This window comes from Bombina bombina, chromosome 4, assembly GCF_027579735.1.
Source record: "Bombina bombina isolate aBomBom1 chromosome 4, aBomBom1.pri, whole genome shotgun sequence".
In the NCBI taxonomy this organism is placed as follows: Eukaryota; Metazoa; Chordata; class Amphibia; order Anura; family Bombinatoridae; genus Bombina; species Bombina bombina.
This window is the reverse complement of record NC_069502.1, coordinates 1,022,759,837-1,022,784,528: the sequence shown is the minus strand read 5'-3', so window position 1 is coordinate 1,022,784,528 and position 24,692 is coordinate 1,022,759,837. Positions and strand designations below refer to the sequence as shown.

Genomic DNA, 24,692 nt, shown 5'->3' with positions numbered 1-24,692 from the left:
GAATGCAAGCTCAATCCTATTGACTGATTGGATCAGCCAATAGGATTGAACTTCAATCCTATTGGCTGATTGCATCATCCAATAGGATTTTTTCTACCTTAATTCCGATTGGCTGATTTCTATCAGCCAATCAGAATCTAAGGGACGCCATCTTGGATGACGTCACTTAAAGGAACCTTCATTCGTCGTTAGTCGTCGGATTAAGATGATGCTCCGCGTCTGATGTCTTGAAGATGGAGCCGCTCCGTGTCAGATGGATGAAGATAGAAAATGCCGTCTGGATGAAGACTTCTGCCCGTCTGGAGGACAACTTCACCCGGCTTGGATGAAGACTTCTCCCGGCTTCGTTGAGGATGGATGTCCGGTCTTCAGAACAATAAGTCGATCTTCAGGGGGTTAGTGTTAGGTTTTTTTAAGGGTGTATTGGGTGGGTTTTATTTTTAGGTTAGGGACTTTGGGCCGCAAAAGAGCTAACTGCCCATCAAAATGCCATTTTCAGGGCAATGGGAAGCTTAGTTTTTTTTAGATAGTATTTTATTTGGGGGATTTGGTTTTGTGGGTGGTAGGTTTTACTGTTGGGGGGTTGTTTGTATTTTTTTTTTTACAGGTAAAAGAACTGATTTCTTTTTTGGCAATGCCCCACAAAAGGCCCTTTTAAGGGCTATTGATAGTTTAGTTTAGGCTAGGGTTTTTTTTATTTTGGGGGGGATTTTTTTATTTTGATAGGTCTATTAAATTAGGTGTAATTAGTTTAAAAATCTTGTAATTTGTTTATTATTTTTTGTAATTTAGTGGGGGATTTTTTTGTACTTTAGCTAATTTAATTTAATTAATTTAATTATTTTTAATTTAGTTAATTTATTTAATTGTAGGGTTAGGTTAGGTGTTATTGTAACTTAGGTTAGGTTTTATTTTACAGGTGCTTTTGTATTTATTTTAGCTAGGTAGTTATTAAATAGTTAATAACTATTAATAACTATTCTACCTAGTTAAAATAAATACAAACTTGCCTGTAAAATAAAAATAAAACCTAAGATAGATACAATGTAACTATTAGTTATATTGTAGCTAGCTTAGGCTTTATTTTACAGGTACGTATTTAGTTTAAAATAGGAATTATTTAGTTATTAATAGTAGGTTTTCTTTAGATTTATTGTAATTATATTTAAGTTAGGGGGTGTTAGGGTTAGACTTAGGTTTAGGGGTTAATACATTATTTAGTATAGTGGCGGCGACTTTGGGGCTGCAGATTAGGGGTTAATAAATGTAGGTAGGTAGCGGCGATGTAAGGGACGGCAGATTAGGGGTTAATAATATTTAACTAATGTTTGCGAGGCGGGATTGTGGCGGTTTAGGGGTTAATATGTTTATTATAGTGGCGGTGACGTTGGGGACGGCAGATTAGGGGCTAATAAGTGTAGGTAGGTTGCAGCGACATTGGGGGCAGAAGATTAGGGGTTCATAAGTATAATGTAGGTGGTGGCGGTGTCCGGAGCGGCAGATTAGGGGTTAATAAATATAATGCTGGTGTCCGGAGCGGCATATTAGGGGTTAATAAGTGTAAGATTAGGGATGTTTAGACTCCGGGTTCATGTTATGGTGTTAGGTGTAACCATAAAATGTGTTTCCCAGGAATCAATAGGGCTGCGTTACTGAGTTTTACGCTGTTTTTTTCAGATGTTAGACTTTTTCTCAGCCGGCTCTCCCCGTTGATTCCTATGGGGAAATCGTGCACGAGCACGTACGTCCAGCTCACCGCTGACTTAAAGGACCAGTAAACACAAGAGATTTGCATAATCAACAAATGCAAGATAACAAGACAATACAATAGCATTTACTCTGAATTTCAAATGAGTAGTAGAATATTTTCTAACAGATTTCAAAGTTATGTATATTTCCACTCCCCCTTTTCCATGTGATAGCAATCAGCCAATCACAAATGCATATACGTATAGTCTGAGTTCTTGCACATGCTCAGTAGGAGCTGGTGATTTAAAAAAAGTGTAAATATAATAGACTGTGCACATTTTTTTTAATGGAAGTAAATTGGAAAGTTGTTTTAAATTACATGCTCTATCTGAATAATGAAAATGTAATAAAACCTGAGTGTCCCTTTAAGCAGCGCTGGTATTGAAGTGTGGTAAAGGAGCTAAATTTTGATCAACGCTCACTTCTTGTCTTTTAACGACGGGTTTGTAAACACCCATAATACCAGCACTGCAGGTAAGTGAGTGGTGAGACAAAACTGCTCGTTAGCAATGCATAGCCTCTAACGCAAAACTCGTAATCTAGGTGTATATTTCTTAGTTGTTTGAAGAATTTTTTTATATGTTAACAATTTTATTCATGCACTCCTCATCTATTAATATACACAATTGTTTCCAATTTTAATTAACAGTCACAAAATTAGATCAAACCATACTTTTAGACTATGAAACTTGTACATAACTAAAAATCAGAAAGTTCATTGATATCAATAGGTAGATATTGACAACTGTAATCAGTTAACTGCTGCAGATTTTGTAAAAGTACATTGTATGGTATGAACTTAAATATTCGTTTTGTGTCTCTAAATTATTTAATGCCCTTGTGTAAAACATATTAAACTTAAAAAAAAAATGCTCTAATGCAGTGTTTCTCAACTCCAGTCAAACACAGCCGAGATTGCTAAATGAGATTTGGTCTCCATTTTCACACAACAGCACCCAGAACTGCCAATAATGGATGATGATCACTGAAATATCAAGGGGTCGATCCGATAAAAATCGTCGCCCGCAAAAGCCGGTGACGCCAATATTTGCGCGGGTTTGGTATCCTATATACGGCGTAACCTAGAAGTTACGCGCGTATATTTCTGCCGTCGCCCGTAGTTTTTTGGGCTATAGGCAGGTATACCAAACCCGCGCAGTTTGGTATCCAATATGCAGCGTAAGGACTTACGTGGCGAAAATGGAGAAAACTTACTCCATTTTCACCTCGCCACAAAAAGCAGCCGTAAGAAGCCTTACGCTGACTATTGGAGCCCCGTAACTCCCTAAACTGGCTGCTAAAATAAACCTAACACCTAACGCATGCGCAATGTCTATCTCCCTGTCAACCGCGATCTGCTAAAATAAACCTAACACCTAACGCATGCGCAATGTCTATCTACCTGTCAACCGCGATCCCCCCCCCGAAATCCCTAATAAAGTTATTAACCCCTAAACCGCCGCTCACGGACCCCGCCACCATCTACATAAACTAACCCCCTACTGTGAGCCCCTAAAACCGCCGCCATCTACCTTATCTATCCCCTAATCTGACCCCTTACACCGCCGCCACCTATATAAAAATTATTAACCCCTAACCTAATCCCCCTATACCGCCGCCAGCTATATTAATATTATTAACCCCTAATGTAAGCCACTTACACCGCCGCCATCTCTATTAAAATGATTAACCCCTTATTTAATCTACCTACCCCGCCGCCAGCTATATTATCTATATTAACCCTAAGTATATTATAGTTAATATAGGTATTACATTATATATATTAACTATATTAACCCTAATTATATTAGGGTTAATATAGTTAATATAGTTACTATAGTATTTATATTAACTATATTAACTCTATCTAACCCTAACGAAATTTATATTAAATTAATCTAATTCATTTATAAACTAAAATATTCCTATTTAAATCTAAATACTTACCTATAAAATAAACCCTAAGATAGCTACAATATAATTAATAATTACATTGTAGCTATGTTAGGGTTAATATTTATTTTACAGGTAAATTGTTAATTATTTTAACTAGGTATAATAGCTATTAAATAGTTATTAACTATTTAATATCTACCTAGTTAAAATAATTACCCAATTACCTGTAAAATAAATCCTAACCTAAGTTACAAATACACCTACACTATCAATAAATTAAATAAACTACAAATATCTATCTAAAAATACAATTAAATTAACTAAACTAAATTACAAAAACAAACAAACACTAAATTACAAAAAATAAAAAAAGATTACAAGATTTTTAAGCTAATTACACCTATTCTAAGCCCCCTAATAAAATAATAAACCCCCAAAATAAAAAAAATTCCCTGCCCTATTCTAAATTAAACAAATTTCAAAGCTCTTTACCTTACCAGCCCTTAAAAGGGCCTTTTGTGGGGCATGCCCCAAAGAATTCAGCTCTTTTGCATACAAATACAATACCCCCCCCCCATTACAACCCACCACCCACATACCCCTATTCTAAAACCACCCAAACCCCCCTTAAAAAAGCCTAACACTACCCCCCTGAAGATCTCCCTACCTTGTCTTCACCACACCGGGCCGAACTCCTGATCCGATCCGGGCGATGTCTTCCTCCAAGCGGCAAAGAAGAATTCTTCCTCCGGCGATGTCTTCCTCCAAGCGGCAAAGAAGAATTCTTCCTCTGGCGACGTCTTCCTCCAAGCGGCAGCAAAGTCTTCATTCTTCCGGTGGCATCTTCAATCTTCTTTCTTCGCTCCGCCGCCGCGGAGCATCCATCCCGGCCGACTACTGAACTTGGAATGAGGTACCTTTAAATGACGTCATCCAAGATGGCGTCCACCGAATTCCGATTGGCTGATAGGATTCTATCAGCCAATCGGAATTAAGTTAAAAAAATCTGATTGGCTGATTGAATCAGCCAATCAGATTCAAGTTCAATCCGATTGGCTGATCCAATCAGCCAATCAGATTGAGCTCGCATTCTATTGGCTGTTCCGATCAGCCAATAGAATGCAAGCTCGGCCGGGAAGTATCTTGAGAAAGCCCTGTAAAGGGAGAAACGCGTTGATGTACTGCAACAACCACTAAGATTTACTACTTGTAGCTGGAGCTACCAAAGTGTTCACTGAGGATTGTGCAAATTCGCTAATATAATTAGCTATTGGAAAGACTTGCAACTAACTCTCTGAACTCCTTATAGATAATCAAGTCCGCTCACAGCTTTTATTCTGTACCTTGCGTGCTATCTAGCACTAAGAGCAGGTATCTGTCACTGGAGGATTGCTATACCATAGCTAAAAGAGTCACTATTATCGCTGTCGGCTGTTTCCGAATTTGGTCCAATCAGAGAGCCCGTCTGGGACACATAAGGGACGTCATCGCGCTAACGGCTGTAACTTACCAACAGAGAACATCGAGTGGAAGGTCTGGGGTAAGCCCTTGTTTGCTAGCAAACCAACACGGAATAGAGCAATTGTAAGTGTACACTGGACTATTTCTATTTGCACCACAAACTCTTTCTGCTATTGCAATATTTATATGGCGGCAACTTAAGAAGTTTTTACTTACGGAGACGTCCGTTTTTACTTGTTATTATTTTTGTCAATTAAATTGTGTCTCATTTTAGATACGTTATTGTCCTTGTCATATTTCCAAGTATCAAACATATTGTCTTATTTTTTAGCACCTTTAGCTGTAGCGCTCCTGGTCCACTCCCCCTTTTTAGTCATTTCACTTACCTATTTTGGGAAAACATAGGTATTCTCAGGAGTTTGGTGTGTTCACCCTGCGCTCACTGGTTTTAATATCTTTTGTTTTAGACTTTAGTCAGGTTTTATAGGCGCCGGCAGTTTCTAACGTGCCGCAAGTCACTGGCGACGCCAGAAATTTGTACTTATGCAGATTTCTGGACATCGCTGGTTTGTCAGACTTACGGCACGTTAGCATCTGACGGCGACTTATATGGGATAGCTCGAGTTGCGAGCTAAAACTGCGGGCGACGCCGGTTCCCTCGCTTGCGCCGCAAACTGCGATCTATATCGGATCGCGCCCCAAATGAGTTACTAGGGTTAATGGAGTTTGTTTTTGTGTTTTGCAATTGAAAAGAGTGGTGTTTATGATAAGTGACAAACAGTATAATGTAAACCTTTTCCAATATGGAACTGGTATTATTGCTTGGATTATCATCACTTAGAACTTAAATTGAAAGTATTTAAATTAATCCCTATGGGCAAGATTACAAGTCACGTAGAATGAGTTTTCCACGTGCGATTTGGTCTTTTCGCAATAAATTTTCTTTGTGCAGGTATCACAAGTCTAGAAAAAACGTGATTGCACACACAAAATCTCTGTTTACGCAACAATCATTTCCGTGCTCAAAGAGCTGTAGTTAAAAGTTTTCCGCAACATAATAGTTTGACAAAACACTTCAAAAATACATTACAGAGTACAGTTACACTCATATTAACACTGTCTATTAAATAATATTATTTAAAAAAAATATATTGCACACAAAAGTTATAAGGGCTCAAAGATAGGAGATTGACGAAGGGATTTTACATTGACATACATACACATACATAGAGAAACACAGATTTATATGTATAGAGCTATATTGTTAAACATAGAGATAATGAAAATATTTTACATTACAATCTTATGCACATTACACAATATATCAGAGGGATTTTCAAAGAGATATTCACATATAGATCTTGATATATATATAGACATATATATATTCATATACATATCTCACTATAAATAAATATATCTGTCCAAAAATCATCACATATACAGAGAAATATTTATTTAGAAATAAATATAACATCTTCCATTAAGAAAACAGTCTTGCGATATGAAATATTTGCATTTTCATGTACACTTTTTAAAGAGAATACGTCATGGGCTTTGCACAATAGATTAAGGTGTTTTTTTATAGTTGTCTTCCTTATTGACTTCTATGGGGGAATACGTGAATACACACGCTATCTGGCTTTTTGGATTACGAGGGTTAACGCGATTGCAAAATAAGTTATTTTGCAACTTGTAATACCTGCGCAACCCCAAATGTGAAAAAAAACATGTGTGGTGTTTTCGCAATTGCAAAAAACAGATTTGCTGTGCGACTTCTAATTTTGCGATATGTGTTTAAACTCTGAAAAGCATGTGTGCATAGCCACCAATCACCAGAAAGCCCCCAGTAGAGCATTGCTGCTTCTAAGTGTTGTGAATATTATCCTTATTGTTATTATTTTTATTATTATTATCATTTCAGTAGTGCACCCGCAAGGTGTATTACGTGTTAAGACACAATAAATATTGTGGAACTTCTAGATCATTCTGTTAATGTAACTCAATATATATATAATAGCGGTTACCAACTTTACAGGGGCAATGTGTGCAATTTTATAACACTCTGAATTATATAATTTGCAAAGGATAATAGATATAAAACCTGAATCCTTTTAGTTCGGATTTGTCTATTAATTAAACTGAGACCAGATCAGTAAACAAACTTAGTTTATTAAAAGAATTATTAGAAATAATAAGCAACAGTTGAATAAAACAAATCAATAAACATACATCGTTACAATGATTTAATGATTATCAGGTTAGAATTAATGAAAACTTCACTAAACTATTTTATCTGCAGTAGCTTGCATGTATAATAGAGAAACAGAAACGTTTGTTATTTAAATTTTCTGCATAACTGGAAAAAATCTGGTAAGCTAATAATAATGGCAAACGATAAGAAAATTATATCATTACCAGATTCCTGATTGACCCAGAGCCTGTCGACAGATAAGACCAGGTTAGCAGGGATTACCTAACAAAAACATTTGTGACTATAAAGGGCAAACCAGAATTAATTAACTCACCTGATTAAATAAGAGAACGTTAAATATAAAATTAAAGAGCATAAATCATATTAACAAAACTGTTCAATGTGGGTTTATTTCATACTTATCTATATTGTTGGATCATTCACTGGGGTTCAGTGTAAATAGACCCTCTTAGGTTACCCCTGGACCCTCTATTTCCATAATCCTGACTTCTCTGTCTGGTCATCTTAGCCTCCCATCTTCTTTCCTTTGGACAGGGTGTGGTCATTGTGGATGACCTGTGTGGCCCCTTGTGCCGTCTGATTGTGTCCCCTTGTGTATTTTATGGAAAACTTTTAACTCCACCCCCACTGATAAAGTAAGGTTCACATTAATGATTGGCTAATACTAATTACAGATTAATTAACATTTTTGTTAATGAGCTAAGGTTTAGCAGTCAGAATATTTTTTCCTCGGAAGATGACACTCGTCACTAAGCTATAATAGACAAATATATGTTTTGTAAATATATTCTGAAAAACAAGTCAACATAACACCCATAATTTTCAGTATCTCTATTTGACCGTTAACCAAGATTGAACCCCACTAATGTTTATAGAAAAAGAGACTTACTGGACCATGTATGAAAAATATGGGGATATTTATACCAATAATATAATGATATAAATCATGCAGCTTTGTTAAGGACCTTGGATATCATAATAACTAAATATGATTATTGCCCTGACATAAGCCTATCTAGGTAGGCTATTCAAAATAGGATACCAAGTATACAAAGTAAATACAATAACAGAAGTAAATTGTATTGTCTTAATATTAAAAATGTGTATATATATATATATATATATATATATATATATATATATATATATATATATAAATATACGTTTATTTTTTTTACTTTCATGCCCCATTAAATAATCTTCTCCTTGGTAAAAAAAAATAGTTTCTCTTTTGAATCTAACATATTTTGCTTTTATATCATGTCAATATCCCTAAACTAGAACAGAAACTATGTAGACACAAAAATATAACTTGATTATTTTTGCAGAAGAACCACAATATACATTTGAGACAATAAAAAAAGGGATTAGAATGTTTTAGTATATTCATTTTTAAACTTAAACAAAACCAGAATAGTTAGCTATAATGTAAGAAAGGTTCATTGGTCTACTGGGATGTTAAATAAAATCCCTGACCTACTTATGAACCCACAAGGATTCTGCAGTACTCCTAGACAAACAGTGGTAGACCACAGCCAGTCGGCACCTAAACAGCATATGAAATTAGACACCAACCACCTACTGGTGTAGTCATTTTAGATTCTTAATGTCCTTATCGTGACCCCCTGGGCTACATTTTTATGGTTTCTGAATACAGCATTGAGGCAAAAAGTAAATGATAACATTCTAGTTTAAAAAAAAAAAATCATTAGAGCATTTTGTCTCTAAAAATCATTTATTTTACTATGTGTTTCACCCCAGCAAAGGGGATAAATACTACACATGTAGCAGACAAAAATGATTGTTCCATACAAATCGTTTGTCACAAAAAAAAAACAAGAAAAAATCTTTTTTGTCTGAAATGCACTCACTGTGGTTGTTTGTAATTAGTTAGTTAATGAAAAACTGTTTACCTGCTATCTCTGATGATGAATATCTTTAGGGAAGCAGATGAAAGCTGATTAAATTTAAATAAAGTGAAAGTAGCTAGTGCTACTGCTAAAAACCAGCAGCAGCACAAAAATTGTTTTAAATAAAAATTAGGAAAAATACTTTGTTCACTTTCACACTTTTCTTTGATTTTTACATTCAATTCTTTTCATCACTTTTTTTATTTCAAGCCTTTTTTTCATTTACCATCTGTAGATAAAGCATCATACAGATAATATTTTGCAATATATTGCAGCACTGTGTGGTAGCCAATATGTTATTTGTATCCCTAACTCTGCCACCTAAACATATCTTGCTAGATAATATAAGTCAATAAGCAAATATTAGAGTACCAGTAAAGTCTACAAATGCAGGTAAAACCATAAGAGGATACTCATACCAAATATAAAGGGATATGCCAGTAATATATAATAGTATTATATATGCAATGTAATACCAAAAAATTAAATGTATCCCTGTAGACTTAACTAATGACTAGTAAAAAAGAGATACTTTTTTTTATATTCAAATGGGGATAAAAGGAAATAGCTCAGATACAGAAACAAAAAAAAAAAAGATAAATTCACACCAATGTCATTGCATGCAGCATCTCAAAACAATAAATATAACTTAAAAAACAAAAGTAGAAAACAAATTTAATTAACAATACTTCATAGTAACTGCCATTCACATTTAGAACAGATATCTAAATCTCTTTATTTAAAGGGACATTCTTGTGCAATGTGTGCTTGTTTTTCCGAATGTAATCCAAACAATAACAGCATGAGCCCATGTATTAGCTCTGATCATTTCTATGTACACTTTTTTTCTAAGTCTAGTAGATAAATCTTCAGTAAACAACTTCTGTCTAGATCTCAGCAGGTTTTCTGTGGAGCTTAGGTAGAATCATCAACAAACGTCATTTTTTGTTCTTAGAGAAAGGAATATATTCTAAAGTCTAAAAAGCTACTTTTAATGAAAACGTTTTGTATATTTAGGTCGGGTTTATATTACTGGTATAAAAACAAAGCTGCAAAGTGTTAAAGGGTCCTAGAAGAATAAAAAGAAAATGTTCTAATATGTTAGATCATTTAATTATTGAAATATTGCTTGAATATACTCATTTACAGGCGTCAAACACATAAATAGTCAGCTTCAGAGCAGCAATGCATTAGTAGGATCTAACATAACACATTTGGTGAGCCAATGACAAATGTGTAAAACAACCAATCACCAGTCAGCTACCAGTACTGCATTGCTGATGCTGAAGATATGTACATATAGTATTCAACCAACCAGCGAGAACAAAGTAATTTTGATAACAGAAGAGAATTTAGGTGTCTAAATCATGAAAATTGAAATGGACATGAAACCCAGAAGTTTTGCTGAGCATACAATTTTAAAATAGTTTCCAGTTTACTTCTATTATCAAATGTGCTTAATTTTCATCTGGTTGAGAATATACCTAGTAAATATAACAAAAATACACTGTGCACAAGTCAAAGGATATATGTAGTATTCAGGTGAAAAATCCTTAAACTTTAGAGGGAGATCCTTTCTTCATCATTCAGCATATGCAAAAGAAACAACGAGACATAGTGTAATACTATCACAGTCCTGTTATAATTGCACAAGGAATATTATTCACGTTCTTCTGAGCGTTTTTTACAGATGTATCTTATGACCACAGGAACAAAAGGCTCCCTGAGTAGCGTGTTCCGTGTAACATTTATTAAAAACATCTATTTATTAAAAACAACTATTGTACAATGTATAAAAGCTTAGAAGGTGAAAAGTCACAGAGTAGGGTAACAGTGTTACAATGGAAACGTCCAAGACCCCTTTAAATATTCTTTGAACAACGGCTATGAGTCTTGTATAGCGCTTGTATGAAGTTCAAACACCTTAGTTAACACAACCTCCTCATGTGACCTTGTTTTCACCGTTTTTAGTGCAAATTTTTTTTTTTTTTTAAATCATATTTTTTTATTGAGATTTTTATGATGACAGCATAACAAAAAGCTACATAGGTTCTATTACAATGGAAACAACCATATCAATACAACTATAGATACAAACTTTTGGTGCAACAAGGAATGGATGCCTACCTGAAAAAAGAAATACATAAAGTAAAATATCGCCATAAACATAAGGCAGGATGACATATATTCGTCAGCAATTCAGTCAGATCCTATAAAACTGAAACCTCATTTTTTTTATCTTATGACCTCCCATATTGGCAATAGGCCACTCTTGGGCCTATGTGTAATGGTTTAATATACTGGAGGTAAACTAGAATGATATAAAGCCTCTCTTGGGCATGGTATACTACTGACATGAAATAGGAGAGAACATGATGAAAATGATGATATCTGTATATCAAATAGTACATATAATAACAACATATGGGTAAAATCAGATTAACGTTATCAGTGAGATTACGAATAATACATCGAGAACAACATGAGAAGGCACAACTTCTAGTTAGAGAGATAAATATACACCTTCAAATTGACATTAACAATCCATACCCTATAAACCAGTTGTGAAATTGGGTAAATATGAGTGAAGCATCTTTTTCTTTGGTATTTGTGCCACAAAGTGTTTAATAGGTCAGCCGTGAGCTTGTCCAATCCTGTGACGTAAATGAGAGGGGTACTAGAATTTCTCAAGGTGACTCTTGGATCTATAAATGTGTTAAGGTACTTAGTATCTGAAGAAGCGAGTATGGATCTTATTGTAATTTTTATTAGACTGTTTGGCCCGAATATTCTGATTAATGCTAATAATGAACTTATCTAGTTTAGAAAAGTAGACAGCCACATTAGATATTTTATGAAAGCCTCAATACAGGATAAATAAAGATAAAAATGCAAGTATTCAGGACATTCCTACCCATTTACAAATGCTATGACAGACAAATTGCCTCCTGGGATCAGAACTTATGGTAACAGGATATGTTAAATTGATAGTAAAGTACATGAGGAAGTAGATCCAATAGAAACGTGTTAATGTAGCTCTGCAACACATATATTATAACTAGAGGATAATGTTATAGCATGCTGTCCCGGCCGTAGACAGCACACTTAATATGTGAGTGATGTTAGTGTAGTCCGTCAATATGGTAGTAAGCAAGACACCTAAAAGGTATGCATTATGTGGAGATGTTTAGATATGCATGACAAACATAGACTGATCAATACAGAACTAAAGCTACACCTCTCCACTAGTATCTAGCCACACGTTACATCATACAACGCTAATACATATCAGATAAAACAGGAACTGTCAACGAGGAGCAAATATATCATAATTACATATGAATGGAAAGGAACTGTCTTAAACCGACATTGCAGTGAAATTAACTAACTGCGTGCTTCTAGGGAGCTATCTAATATAGGTTTAAGTTTAAATTGAGTATAGTAGCCCCAAGTTATTTACTAACTATAAATAGCCTTATCCGACTCCAGTCTTTACAGAGGCAGGAAATTCTTGAGCAAAGTCTGTTGCAGAATATATAACTCTGTGATTCTTGTGAGTAGGGATCCTTGGGCTCAGTCTCAGATGAGATGAGCAGCTGAGGAACGAAGCATGAACGCTCCGTGTAAGCTCTTGGCTCTTAATTATTCTGTCCTTCTCGGACCAAGCTTCGCCTTGCTAGTAGCGACTCACCAGAATGTTTTGAAAGGATCCGAACAGATGATCCATTCCATTCCCCTCCTGAGTAGTTAGAGCAGAGCCGCTGTCCTGGCAAGGGCTCAATGGGTTTGCCGCACTGCAATACATATCAGCTAAGGATCCAGTTGGTAGATCAGAAAGGGCTGGAGTTTCGTAGCTAGGGACTGCTTTTTGTACGTTCCCTTCTTCCTCGTGCTCCTTTAATCTTGTGTCGCTGGCTGTAATCTCTAGATGTAAGGTCTGAAGGAGTCTATCAAAGTGTGCACACATCTTCTGTTCGAGGCCATCTATTAAGTCCTTAAAGGGACACTGAACCCAATTTTTTTCTTTCATGATTCCGATAGAGCATGTAATTTTAAGCAACTTTCTAATATACTTCTATTATCATTTTTTCTTCATTCTCTTGCTATCTTTATTTGAAAAAGAAGGCATCTCAGCTAAGGAGCCAGCAAAATTTTGGTTCAGTACCATAGACAGCACTTATTTATTGGTGCTGTCCATTCAGCAAGGACAACCCAAGTTGTTCACCAAAAATAGGCCGGCATCTAAACTTACATTCTTGCTTTTCAAATAAACATACCAAGAGAATGAAGAAAATTTGATAATAGGAGTAAATTAGAAAGTTGCTTAAAATTGCATGCTCTATCTGAATCACAAAAGAAACATTTTTGGGTTCAGTGTCTCTTTAACGGTTTGATGGAATACTTGCTGATCCATACTGAGGCAAAAAGGGTAATAAGTGGCTATAACACTATGTAAATGTTACGACCACTAAAAGCATTAGTACTAGATGCAAAAGCAGACCGGGGGCTGCTCAACCCTGATAGTCGGGGGGGGGGGGTGCCGAGGACTTGTAAAAAGGCCGCCGCCTAAGGTCTCAGCAGTCTGAACCAGGACCCAGGAAGTGGAAGTACATTAAATTTGGTATATATCAGATCAGCATAGTATATAGCAGATGTATCATGTATTTCCACATGGAGATGTTAAAGTTATTGAAGAATAATCAGCAATTTATCTTAATCAACCTGGGAGCTTCTGAAATTGCAACCTAGTACGGCCGCCGCCCAGACACCCCCCCCCCCCCCCCCCCCAGTGTATTTGTGTTGTATATAAGACCAGGGAGTCTCATTCTATTATAAAAAGAAAAACAGGAATGATTCAGCCAATTTTACAGGAATGATTTTCAGCCCAAAGTATTGTAGTATTAGGACTAGTCAACATTCGGACACCTTGTAAGTTGGTGACAGGCTATGCAGAATATGGCCATATTGTGTGACTAAGATCCCAATTTTAATATAAAAACATAAGTGATTTTGCAGGCAATTTTTTCAGCATTTGGAGGTGTTTTGTTTATTTGCAAGAGGATATTCACCAATACCCTGTGTTAAGTGAAAAATGGCTCCATAAATGTGTGATTAAAGGGACACTGAACCCAATTTTTTTCTATTGTGATTCAGATAGAGCATGCAATTTTAAGCAACTTTCTAATTTACTCCTATTATCACATTCTTTTCATTCTCTTGGTATCTTTATTTTAAATGCAAGAATGTAAGTTTAGATGCCGGCCCATTTTTGATGAACACACTGTGTTGTTCTTGCTGATTGGTGGGTAAATTCACCGACCAATAAACAAGTGCTTCCCATGGTTCTGAACCAAAAAAAATAGCTTAGATGCCTTCTTTTTCAAATAAAGAAAGCAAGAGAACGAAGAAAAATTGATAATAAGAGTAAATTAGAAAGTTGTTTAAAATTGCATGCTCTAGCTGAATCACAAAAGAACAAAATTGGGTTCAGTGTCTCTTTAAGTATTGAGAATTGTAATTGTGATCAACTAAACAGGACTGGCGCACGTTAAGTATTAGACTATTTTAACCATTATGATAATAAAAAAGGGCAATTGATAAACAATTAAAATGTCTCATTGTGATTGCATCAACATAGAAAATGGTTCATTCCTGATACTTATCAAACCTATGTTGCTTAGCATTTTTGATCTGATGGCATAAACATGTTTTTCACTTGCTGTGATTGATGCCTCCACAAATAACTATTTAATTTACCTTCTATGTTTAGTTATATTGTCCTTCAAATACTTTGATATATAATATACTATAAGCACCTTTCTATCCATAAAACATTAAATTCAACATAATTCATTAAAGGGACATGAAACCCAAACCATTTCTGCCATGATTCTTATAGAGAGTACAGTTTTAAAGACATTTCTAAACTACTTCTATTATGAATTTGTCTTTGTTTTCTTGGTATCTGTTTTTTGAAAAGCAGGGACGTAAACTTAGGAGCCGGCCCATTTCTAGAGCACTGTATGGCAACAGTTTTTCGCAAGAATGTTATGCATTTGCAAGAGCACTAGATGGCAGCACTGTGTCCTTCTATGTAGTGTTCCATTCACCTATGTATCTCTTCAACATAAAATAACAAGGGAACAAAGCAAATTGGATAAGAGAAGTAAATTAGAAAAAAAAATTTAAATGGTATCCTCTGTGTGAATCACAAAATAAAATGTTTGGCTTTTATATCTCTTTAGGATTCATATGACTATATTGAAAATGTTTGTGTCATATGTTTTATAATGTTTCACATTTTGTAATACTAATTGTATAGGAAACGTTGTCCTTTTACCCCTAGTAGAGGATGTCAATTAAAAACAGCACATGATAACCCTAAAGCAGTTAATGGACTGACCTTTACATTATTATTTTTTTAGCTCTCATTGTTTTCAATTAGGAGCAAAGACAACCTCCCGCTGCCATAATTTGGCTAGAGTACAATAAATAAAAACAAATCAGCTTTGTAAACTGACGGATGGTGTTAACGTTTTTGGTAGCTGTTTTAATTACTATCATCCGGCTGATTATTACTAACATCTCCAATGCAAAGTTGGTCTTATTCATTTCAAACAAAGAAATTGAAAGGCCTTACTACCCTTTAAAGGGACACTGAACCCAAATGTTTTATTTCATGATTCAGATAGAGCATGCAATTTCAAGCACCTTTCTAATTTACTCCTATTAGCAAATTTTCTTCACTCTCTTGGTATCTTTATTTGAAAGCAAGAATGTTTAGATGCTGGCCCATTTTTGGTGAACAACCTAGGTTGTTCTTGCTGATTGGTAGATAAATTAACCCACCAATAAACAGGTGCTGTTCAGGGACTGAACCAAAAATTGTCTGGCTCCTTAGCTTAGATGCCTTATTTTTCAAATAAAGATAACAAGAGAACAAATAAATATTGATAATAGGAGTTGCTTGAAATTGCATGCTCTAACTGAATCACAAAGGAAAAAAAATGGGTTCCGTGTCCTTTTAAATACACATGAAAAGTTTTTTATTTTTATCATTCCTTTACAAGGGTATGTGTTAAGCATTAGAAAGATCTTGTTTGCATGAATAAAAATCTGTTTCATTTTTATGAAATGGTAATTTTCCTTTCTTCAACCAAAACCTGTATTTGTACAAAAGTAATTTTATATATATATGTATTCACATGAAGCCTATTTGCAGGTGACTGAGAACAGGTAGATCAATGCTTCAAAAATCACACTTTTGTTACGGAATAACAAGTATAGATTTGTAGGCTCCAGATATATCATTTTTTTTCCTGCAGAAACATTTAAAAACTACTTATGTAACTCCTTAAAGTGATATAACAGGCAAATCTGAAATGTGCATGTGTGCGCTTCAGTTTTCGAATGAAGCATTTTTGTAATATACTTGTATTTCTATAGTTCCTCTAATGAAAGTTATCACCATTTCTGGGTAGGGTTGCTAGGTGCCCCATATTCAACAGCACAGTCCAGCAGGAAGTGCAGTAAAATCTATATGCAAATAATGGACATTTATATTTTAAGTCCCCTGATTGGCAGCTACATTTTAAAGGTTTCTTAAATGTTTATGTTTTAAAAGTATGTCCCAGAAAGATGTGACACAGCATATGTACAAGCTGTGATTGTAGCTTTGAATCCCAGCCATTCAGGCTTGCACAAACTAGCCTACAACGCTTGTTAAGAAGCAGTGGTCTTAAAGATCTTAAGTAACCTATGTCCTATTGGCAGCCAGTAACTGTAGGGAAAAAAATCATGTGTTATTTTCAGCCATGGGTGGTGTTAAAACCTTGTTCTTTTTGTGTTACCCATGGACATTGGGGTTGTGTAAAAATACTTTTTTTTTTATGGGCCACTAATAATGTTTATGTAACTAGTAGCCTAATAGGGAATCTCATGGATTAGCATGCTACTGGCAGCCACAAGGGTAATTGTTTAGTCGTAATATATATATATATATATATATATATATATATATATATATATATATATGCCAAAGAGGCCTAAAGGAACTTAGGGCAAGGGCCATTGTGTGATTTACCACTCCTGACCAGTCAGCTACAATTCATTTAGTACTTTTGTGTAGGATAACTGACAACCCTATTTCTGGGGCATATGTACATTTGCTGAAATGCCACTTACACCTTGCATTCAAACAACACACCTGCTCTCTGCCAGCAGGAAGGGTTAACAGCAGGATATGGTTGTTTCATGTCATCATACTGGAATTATATCTCTATATCACTATATAGATAATGGTAAATACAAGCAGTAAGTGTTAATATATTCATTGTTTATTTTGTTTAGATGAAGAGGAACAAGATTCTTCTCCAGTTACATCAGAAGAGGGAACAGTATTACCCAAGGAAAACATCTCAGGTACAAAATTTAGTTTTGGTTTAATTAAAATTTAAACAGTTCATTTCCGCAAGCTTTTGAAACACTTTCTTTCCTTTGTTCTAAGTGGTGATAAGATTAGGAATGCTTGGCAAAAATCTTTGCTTCCTTTTCTCCATTTTAATTAATTTCAGATGTTATTCCATTAATGACTCCACAGTTTAGTTTATTAGTTACTCTTTGATAACAAGGAAGTGCTAATAACCCTATTCATCTAAGAAAAACAGTTAGCTAAATCTATAATCTGCATAACGTAAAAGAAATTGTTGCAGTAATCTGAGATCCATTTAAATTGTATTGTCTATTTTTGCTTATAGGCCTGTAGTAATGACTTTTTATAAGCTAGAAAAGTGATCGTTGGTCAAAATGTTGCAAAAAAATGAAATATGAAATTATTATTTTTTATTGATTGTATCTAAAGTCTTTTTATAATATAAACTAAATATTTATTATTTTCCACTATATACTAGACAGATACTGCTCACATTTTATTGTGATACACAAATATCAACATATTCACTTCTTGTACTAGAGGCAACAAGTAATTAGAAGGCCGTGGAAGAAAATCATTTGCATAACAAAGCTGGCAGCATAATGAAATTTAAGTTTTAGCGCATACTGGTTCAAGCTTTGTTTTAGATCCTAATCTAAACAAATGCGCTTCAGAGCAAGAATTTAGCAAGGATCGATAAACTAAAAAGGAACATTTGCTTAAGAAAAACATCTTTATAAACAACAAACATATACCCTTGCACAATTCCCAGTAAATAAATAATTGATATGTAGCAAGAGTGGGATTAAAGTATTTGTTTTCTTTCTTTACTGTAATTTGCACCGTATGAGCTAACGCTCTGGCAAAATTGTAATTACAACACGGAGAGCACCCGAGTGAATGTATAAAACATAATTTTTATTATAATGTCTGCCATGCATATATATAGTCCTCTTGCAGGGGCACCAAAACAGGGGAGCTGGAGAATTTTCTGCATCCCTGGGACGTAATGTTAAAAACATTGTGATAATAGCAATATTTTTAAAAGCGATCTGTTTTGCGATTGAGAAATTTTATAAAAACCTGAAATGAGTGTTTGAAGGAGGTCTCACCAAGAGGTGTTTTACTATAATTTTCTGTAGGAGGCGATGCTTCTCTAACACTGGAGGAATTTTAAAAGCAGCATCGTCACCTGCAGTGAAGATGTAGGGGTCAATTTATTAATGTGTGAGCGGACATGATACAATGTAGTTGTGAAACATTCACCCTTTTGCTAATTAACTGGCAATACAATTCACATGTGTCATCAAAACTCATCCTCTTTTGTTATAATTCAATTTTAAAACTAGGACATAAATAATACACCTATAAGAGCTGGGGGGTTGTGGGTATATTGTACATGTGTATACACTGTGTTATGTATATGCATTTTACTGTAAAATATTATATGTAGTTAAAGATTTTTTGTGAATTAAATAAACATGTTTGTAACTTTCGGCATGCTCTTTTCTTTTTAGTATTTTTGTGTATGAAATATTATTATTCCATATAAAGAGAGATGTTGTGGCTTTTTTCATTTTACAAAAGTGTGTTTTGCAGCTTTGCAGGATGTACCAAACATATTTTATATTAATAACATGTTTATTACTGTACTAGGTGATAAGCCTGCCCAGAGGACAGTCTATGTTTAAAAACTACAACCCCCCAAGCTAAAGTTACAAAAAAAATTAAAGAAAAAATAAACAAAGGTATCCAAAATAATTTTTAAACCTAAACTAATACCCCTATAAAAATAAAAAATCCCCCAAAATAAAAACACCCCCTAATCTAATACTAAACTACCAATAGCCCTTTAAATAGCCTTTTGTAGGGCATTCCCCTAAGTTAAACAGCTATTTTACCTCTAAAAATACTAAATCCCCCCTAACAGTAAAAACCCCACACACATCAAACCATCCAAAATAAAAATAAAAATATCACTAAAAAAACTAAACTACCCATTGCTCTTTCGCTGTCCTTAAAAGGGCAATCACTCTTTTTCAAGTCCAAAAAAACCCCCTAATCTAAAAAAAAAAACACCCCAAAAATTAAAATAAAAAAGCCTAAACCTAAGCTCCAAATAGGTACTCACTGTTCCTGAAATCCGGTGGAGAAGGTCTTCTTCCAGATGAATCCATCATCTTCTATCTTCATCCGGAGTGAAGGCGGTGTGGAGCAGAGGTGCAGAGCTTTGTTCCCGATGCCTGGATCCTCAGCGATTTCTCAATGGCGGCAGTCCTGAACGGCAGCAGTCCTCGGCGGCGGTCATCAGCGCGGTCAATGGCCAGCCTGGAGGCTCCACTTCATCTGATGTCCATCGTAGACTAAAGATTGAATGCAAGGTACCGCAATCAATTTGGGGTACCTTGCATTCCTATTAGCTGAAATTTTTAAATCAGCCAATAGGATTAGAGCTACTGAAATCCTATTGGAAATAAATCAGCCAATAAGATTTCATTAGCACTCATCCTATTGACTAATTTTAAAATATCAGCGAATAGGAATGCAAGATACCCCAATAAATATGGGGTACCTTACATTCAATCTTCAGTGAACGGCGGACGATCACATGAAGAGGAGCCTCCTCGCCGCCGAGAATTGCCACATCTGGGAAGGCCGCTCCACACCTCCGCTCTGTGCCGCCTTCACTGTGGATGAAGATAGAAGATGATGGACCCGCCTGGAAGAAGACCTTCTCTGCCGGACTTCAGGAACCGTGAGTACCTATTTGGGGCTAAGTGTAAGGGTTTTTTATTTTTTTTTATTTTTAAGATTAGGGATTTGGGTGCTGTAAAAGAGCTGAATGCCCTTTTAAGGGCAATGCCCATACATATGCCCCTTTAGGGGCAATGAATATTTTGGGGGTTTTATTTTGAGGAGTTTGGTGGGTGGGGGTTTTTACTGTTAGGGGGGGGCTTGGTTTATTTTTAATGTAAAAGAGATGATTTAATTAGGGCAATGCCCTAAAAAAGCCCTTTTAAGACTATGGGTAGTTTATTCTTAGATTAGGGGGTGTTTTTATATTGGCGGGGCTTTTTATTTTCATACGGCTAGATTTGGAGTTTGGCGGTAAAAGGGCTGTTAACGCTCCGCGGGTTTTTTTCTGGCCGCACCATAAATTTAACTCTGGTATCGAGAGTTCAAACAAATGCTGCGTTAGGCTCCAAAAAAGGAGCGTAGAGCATTTTTAACGCAAATACAACTCTCGATACCAGAGTTTCTTACGGACGCGGCCGGCCTCAAAAACGTGCTCGTGCACGATTCTCCCATAGGAAACAATGGGGCTGTTTGAGCTGAAAAAAAACCTAACACCTGCAAAAAAGCAGCGTTCAGCTCCTAACGCAGCCCCATTGTTTCCTATGGGGAAACACTTCCTACGTCTGCACCTAACACTCTAACATGTACCCCGAGTCTAAACACCCCTAGCCTTACACTTATTAACCCCTAATCTGCTGCCCCCGCTATCGCTGACCCCTGCATTACACTTTTAACCCCTAATCTGCCGCTCCGTAAACCGCCGCCACCTACGTTATCCCTATGTACCCCTAATCTGCTGCCCTAACATCGCCGACCCCTATGTTATATTTATTAACCCCCTAATCTGCCCCCCACAACGTCGCCGACACCTACCTACACTTATTAACCCCTAATCTGCCGAGCGGACCTGAGCGCTACTATAATAAAGTTATTAACCCCTAATCCGTCTCACTAACCCTATCATAAATAGTATTAACCCCTAATCTGCCCTCCCTAACATCGCCGACAGCTACCTTCAATTATTAACCCCTAATCTGCCGACCGGAGCTCACCGCTATTCTAATAAATGTATTAACCCCTAAAGCTAAGTCTAACCCTAACACTAACACCCCCCTAAGTTAAATATAATTTTTATCTAACGAAATAAATTAACTCTTATTAAATAAATTATTCCTATTTAAAGCTAAATACTTACCTGTAAAATAAATCCTAATATAGCTACAATATAAATTACATTTATATTATAGCTATGTTAGGATTAATATTTATTTTACAGGTAACTTTGTATTTATTTTAACCAGGTACAATAGCTATTAAATAGTTAAGAACTATTTAATAGTTACCTAGTTAAAATAATTACAAATTTACCTGTAAAATAAATCCTAACCTAAGATATAATTAAACCTAACACTACCCTATCAATAAAATAATTAAATAAACTACCTACAATTACCTACAATTAACCTAACACTACACTATCAATAAATTAATTAAACACAATTGCTACAAATAAATACAATTAAATAAACTATCTAAAGTACAAAAAATAAAAAAGAACTACGTTACAGAAAATAAAAAAATATTTACAAACATAAGAAAAATATTACAACAATTTTAAACTAATTACACCTCCTCTAAGCCCCCTAATAAAATAACAAAGACCCCCAAAATAAAAAATTCCCTACCCTATTCTAAATTAAAAAAGTTACAAGCTCTTTTACCTTACCAGCCCTGAACAGGGCCCTTTGCGGGGCATGCCCCAAGAAGTTCAGCTCTTTTGCCTGTAAAAGAAAACATACAATACCCCCCCCCCAACATTACAACCCACCACCCACCATACCCCTAATCTAACCCAAACCCCCCTTAAATAAACCTAACACTAAGCCCCTGATGATCTTCCTACCTTGTCTTCACCATGCCAGGTTCACCGATCCGTCCTGGCTCCAAGATCTTCATCCAACCCAAGCGGGGGCTAGACATCCACTGAAGAAGTCCAGAAGAGGGGTCCAAAGTCTTCCTCCTATCCGGCAAGAAGAGGACATCCGGACCGGCAAACATCTTCTCCAAGCGGCATCTTCTATGTTCTTCCATCGATGACGACCGGCTCCATCTTGAAGACCTCCAGCGCGGATCCATCCTCTTCTTCCGACGACTAGACGACGAATGACGGTTCCTTTAAGGGACGTCATCCAAGATGGCGTCCCTCGAATTCCGATTGGCTGATAGGATTCTATCAGCCAATCGGAATTAAGGTAGGAATTTTCTGATTGGCTGATGGAATCAGCCAATCAGAATCAAGTTCAATCCGATTGGCTGATCCAATCAGCCAATCAGATTGAGCTCGCATTGTATTGGCTGATCGGAACAGCAATAGAATGCGAGCTCAATCTGATTGGCTGATTGGATCAGCCAATCGGATTGAACTTGATTCTGATTGGCTGATTCCATCAGCCAATCAGAAAATTCCTACCTTAATTCCGATTGGCTGATAGAATCCTATCAGCCAATCGGAATTCGAGGGACGCCATCTTGGATGACGTCCCTTAAAGGAACCGTCATTCGTCGTCTAGTCGTCGGAAGAAGAGGATGGATCCGCGCTGGAGGTCTTCAAGATGGAGCCGGTCGTCATCGGATGGAAGAACATAGAAGATGCCGCTTGGAGAAGATGTTTGCCGGTCCGGATGTCCTCTTCTTGCCGGATAGGAGGAAGACTTTGGACCCTCTTCTGGACTTCTTCAGTGGATGTCTAGCCCCCGCTTGGGTTGGATGAAGATCTTGGAGCCAGGACGGATCGGTGAACCTGGCATGGTGAAGACAAGGTAGGAAGATCATCAGGGGCTTAGTGTTAGGTTTATTTAAGGGGGGTTTGGGTTAGATTAGGGGTATGTGGGTGGTGGGTTGTAATGTTGGGGGGGGGGGGTATTGTATGTTTTCTTTTACAGGCAAAAGAGCTGAACTTCTTGGGCATGCCCCGCAAAGGGCCCTGTTCAGGGCTGGTAAGGTAAAAGAGCTTGTAACTTTTTTAATTTAGAATAGGGTAGGGAATTTTTTATTTTGGGGGTCTTTGTTATTTTATTAGGGGGCTTAGAGTAGGTGTAATTAGTTTAAAATTGTTGTAATATTTTTCTTATGTTTGTAAATATTTTTTTATTTTCTGTAACTTAGTTCTTTTTTTATTTTTTGTACTTTAGATAGTTTATTTAATTGTATTTATTTGTAGCAATTGTGTTTAATTAATTTATTGATAGTGTAGTGTTAGGTTAATTGTAGGTAATTGTAGGTAGTTTATTTAATTATTTTATTGATAGGGTAGTGTTAGGTTTAATTATATCTTAGGTTAGGATTTATTTTACAGGTAAATTTGTAATTATTTTAACTAGGTAACTATTAAATAGTTCTTAACTATTTAATATCTATTGTACCTGGTTAAAATAAATACAAAGTTACCTGTAAAATAAATATTAATCCTAAAATAGCTATAATATAAATGTAATTTATATTGTAGCTATATTAGGATTTATTTTACAGGTAAGTATTTAGCTTTAAATAGGAATCATTTATGTAATAAGAGTTAATTTATTTCGTTAGATAAAAATTATATTTAACTTAGGGGGGTGTTAGTGTTAGGGTTAGACTTAGCTTTAGGGGTTAATACATTTATTATAGTAGCGGTGAGCTCCGGTCGGCAGATTAGGGGTTAATAATTGAAGGTAGGTGTCGGCGATGTTAGGGAGGGCAGATTAGGGGTTAATACTATTTATGATAGGGTTAGTGAGGCGGATTAGGGGTTAATAACTTTATTATAGTAGCGCTCAGGTTCCGCTCGGCAGATTAGGGGTTAATAAGTGTAGGTAGGTGTCGGCGACGTTGTGGGGGGCAGATTAGGGGTTAATAAATATAACATAGGGTCGGCGATGTTAGGGGCAGAAGATTAGGGGTACATAGGGATAACGTAGGTGGCGGCGATTTGCGGTCGGAAGATTAGGGGTTAATTATTTTAAGTAGCTTGCGGCGACGTTGTGTGGGGCAAGTTAGGGGTTAATAAATATAATATAGGGGGCGGGCGGGGTTAGGGGCAGCAGATTAGGGGTACATAAGTATAACGTAGGTGGCGGTCGGCAGATTAGGGGTTAAAAATTTTAATCGAGTGGCGGCGATGTGGGGGGACCTCGGTTTAGGGGTACATAGGTAGTTTATGGGTGTTAGTGTAGTTTAGGGTACAGTAGTTAAGAGC

The 24,692-nt window shown here is 36.0% G+C and overlaps 1 protein-coding gene across 1 annotated transcript in view; it reads left to right on the top strand.

Moving 5' to 3' along the window:
- The window catches only part of LOC128657721 (ADP-ribose glycohydrolase MACROD2), a 1,711,614-nt gene that overhangs the window by 1,353,146 nt on the left and 333,776 nt on the right, over positions 1 to 24,692 (top strand). Inside the window, exon 7 of the mRNA XM_053712124.1 lies at positions 17,581 to 17,652. Coding sequence (XP_053568099.1) covers positions 17,581 to 17,652 — 72 coding nt within the window. The remainder of the gene's footprint in view (positions 1 to 17,580; positions 17,653 to 24,692) is intronic.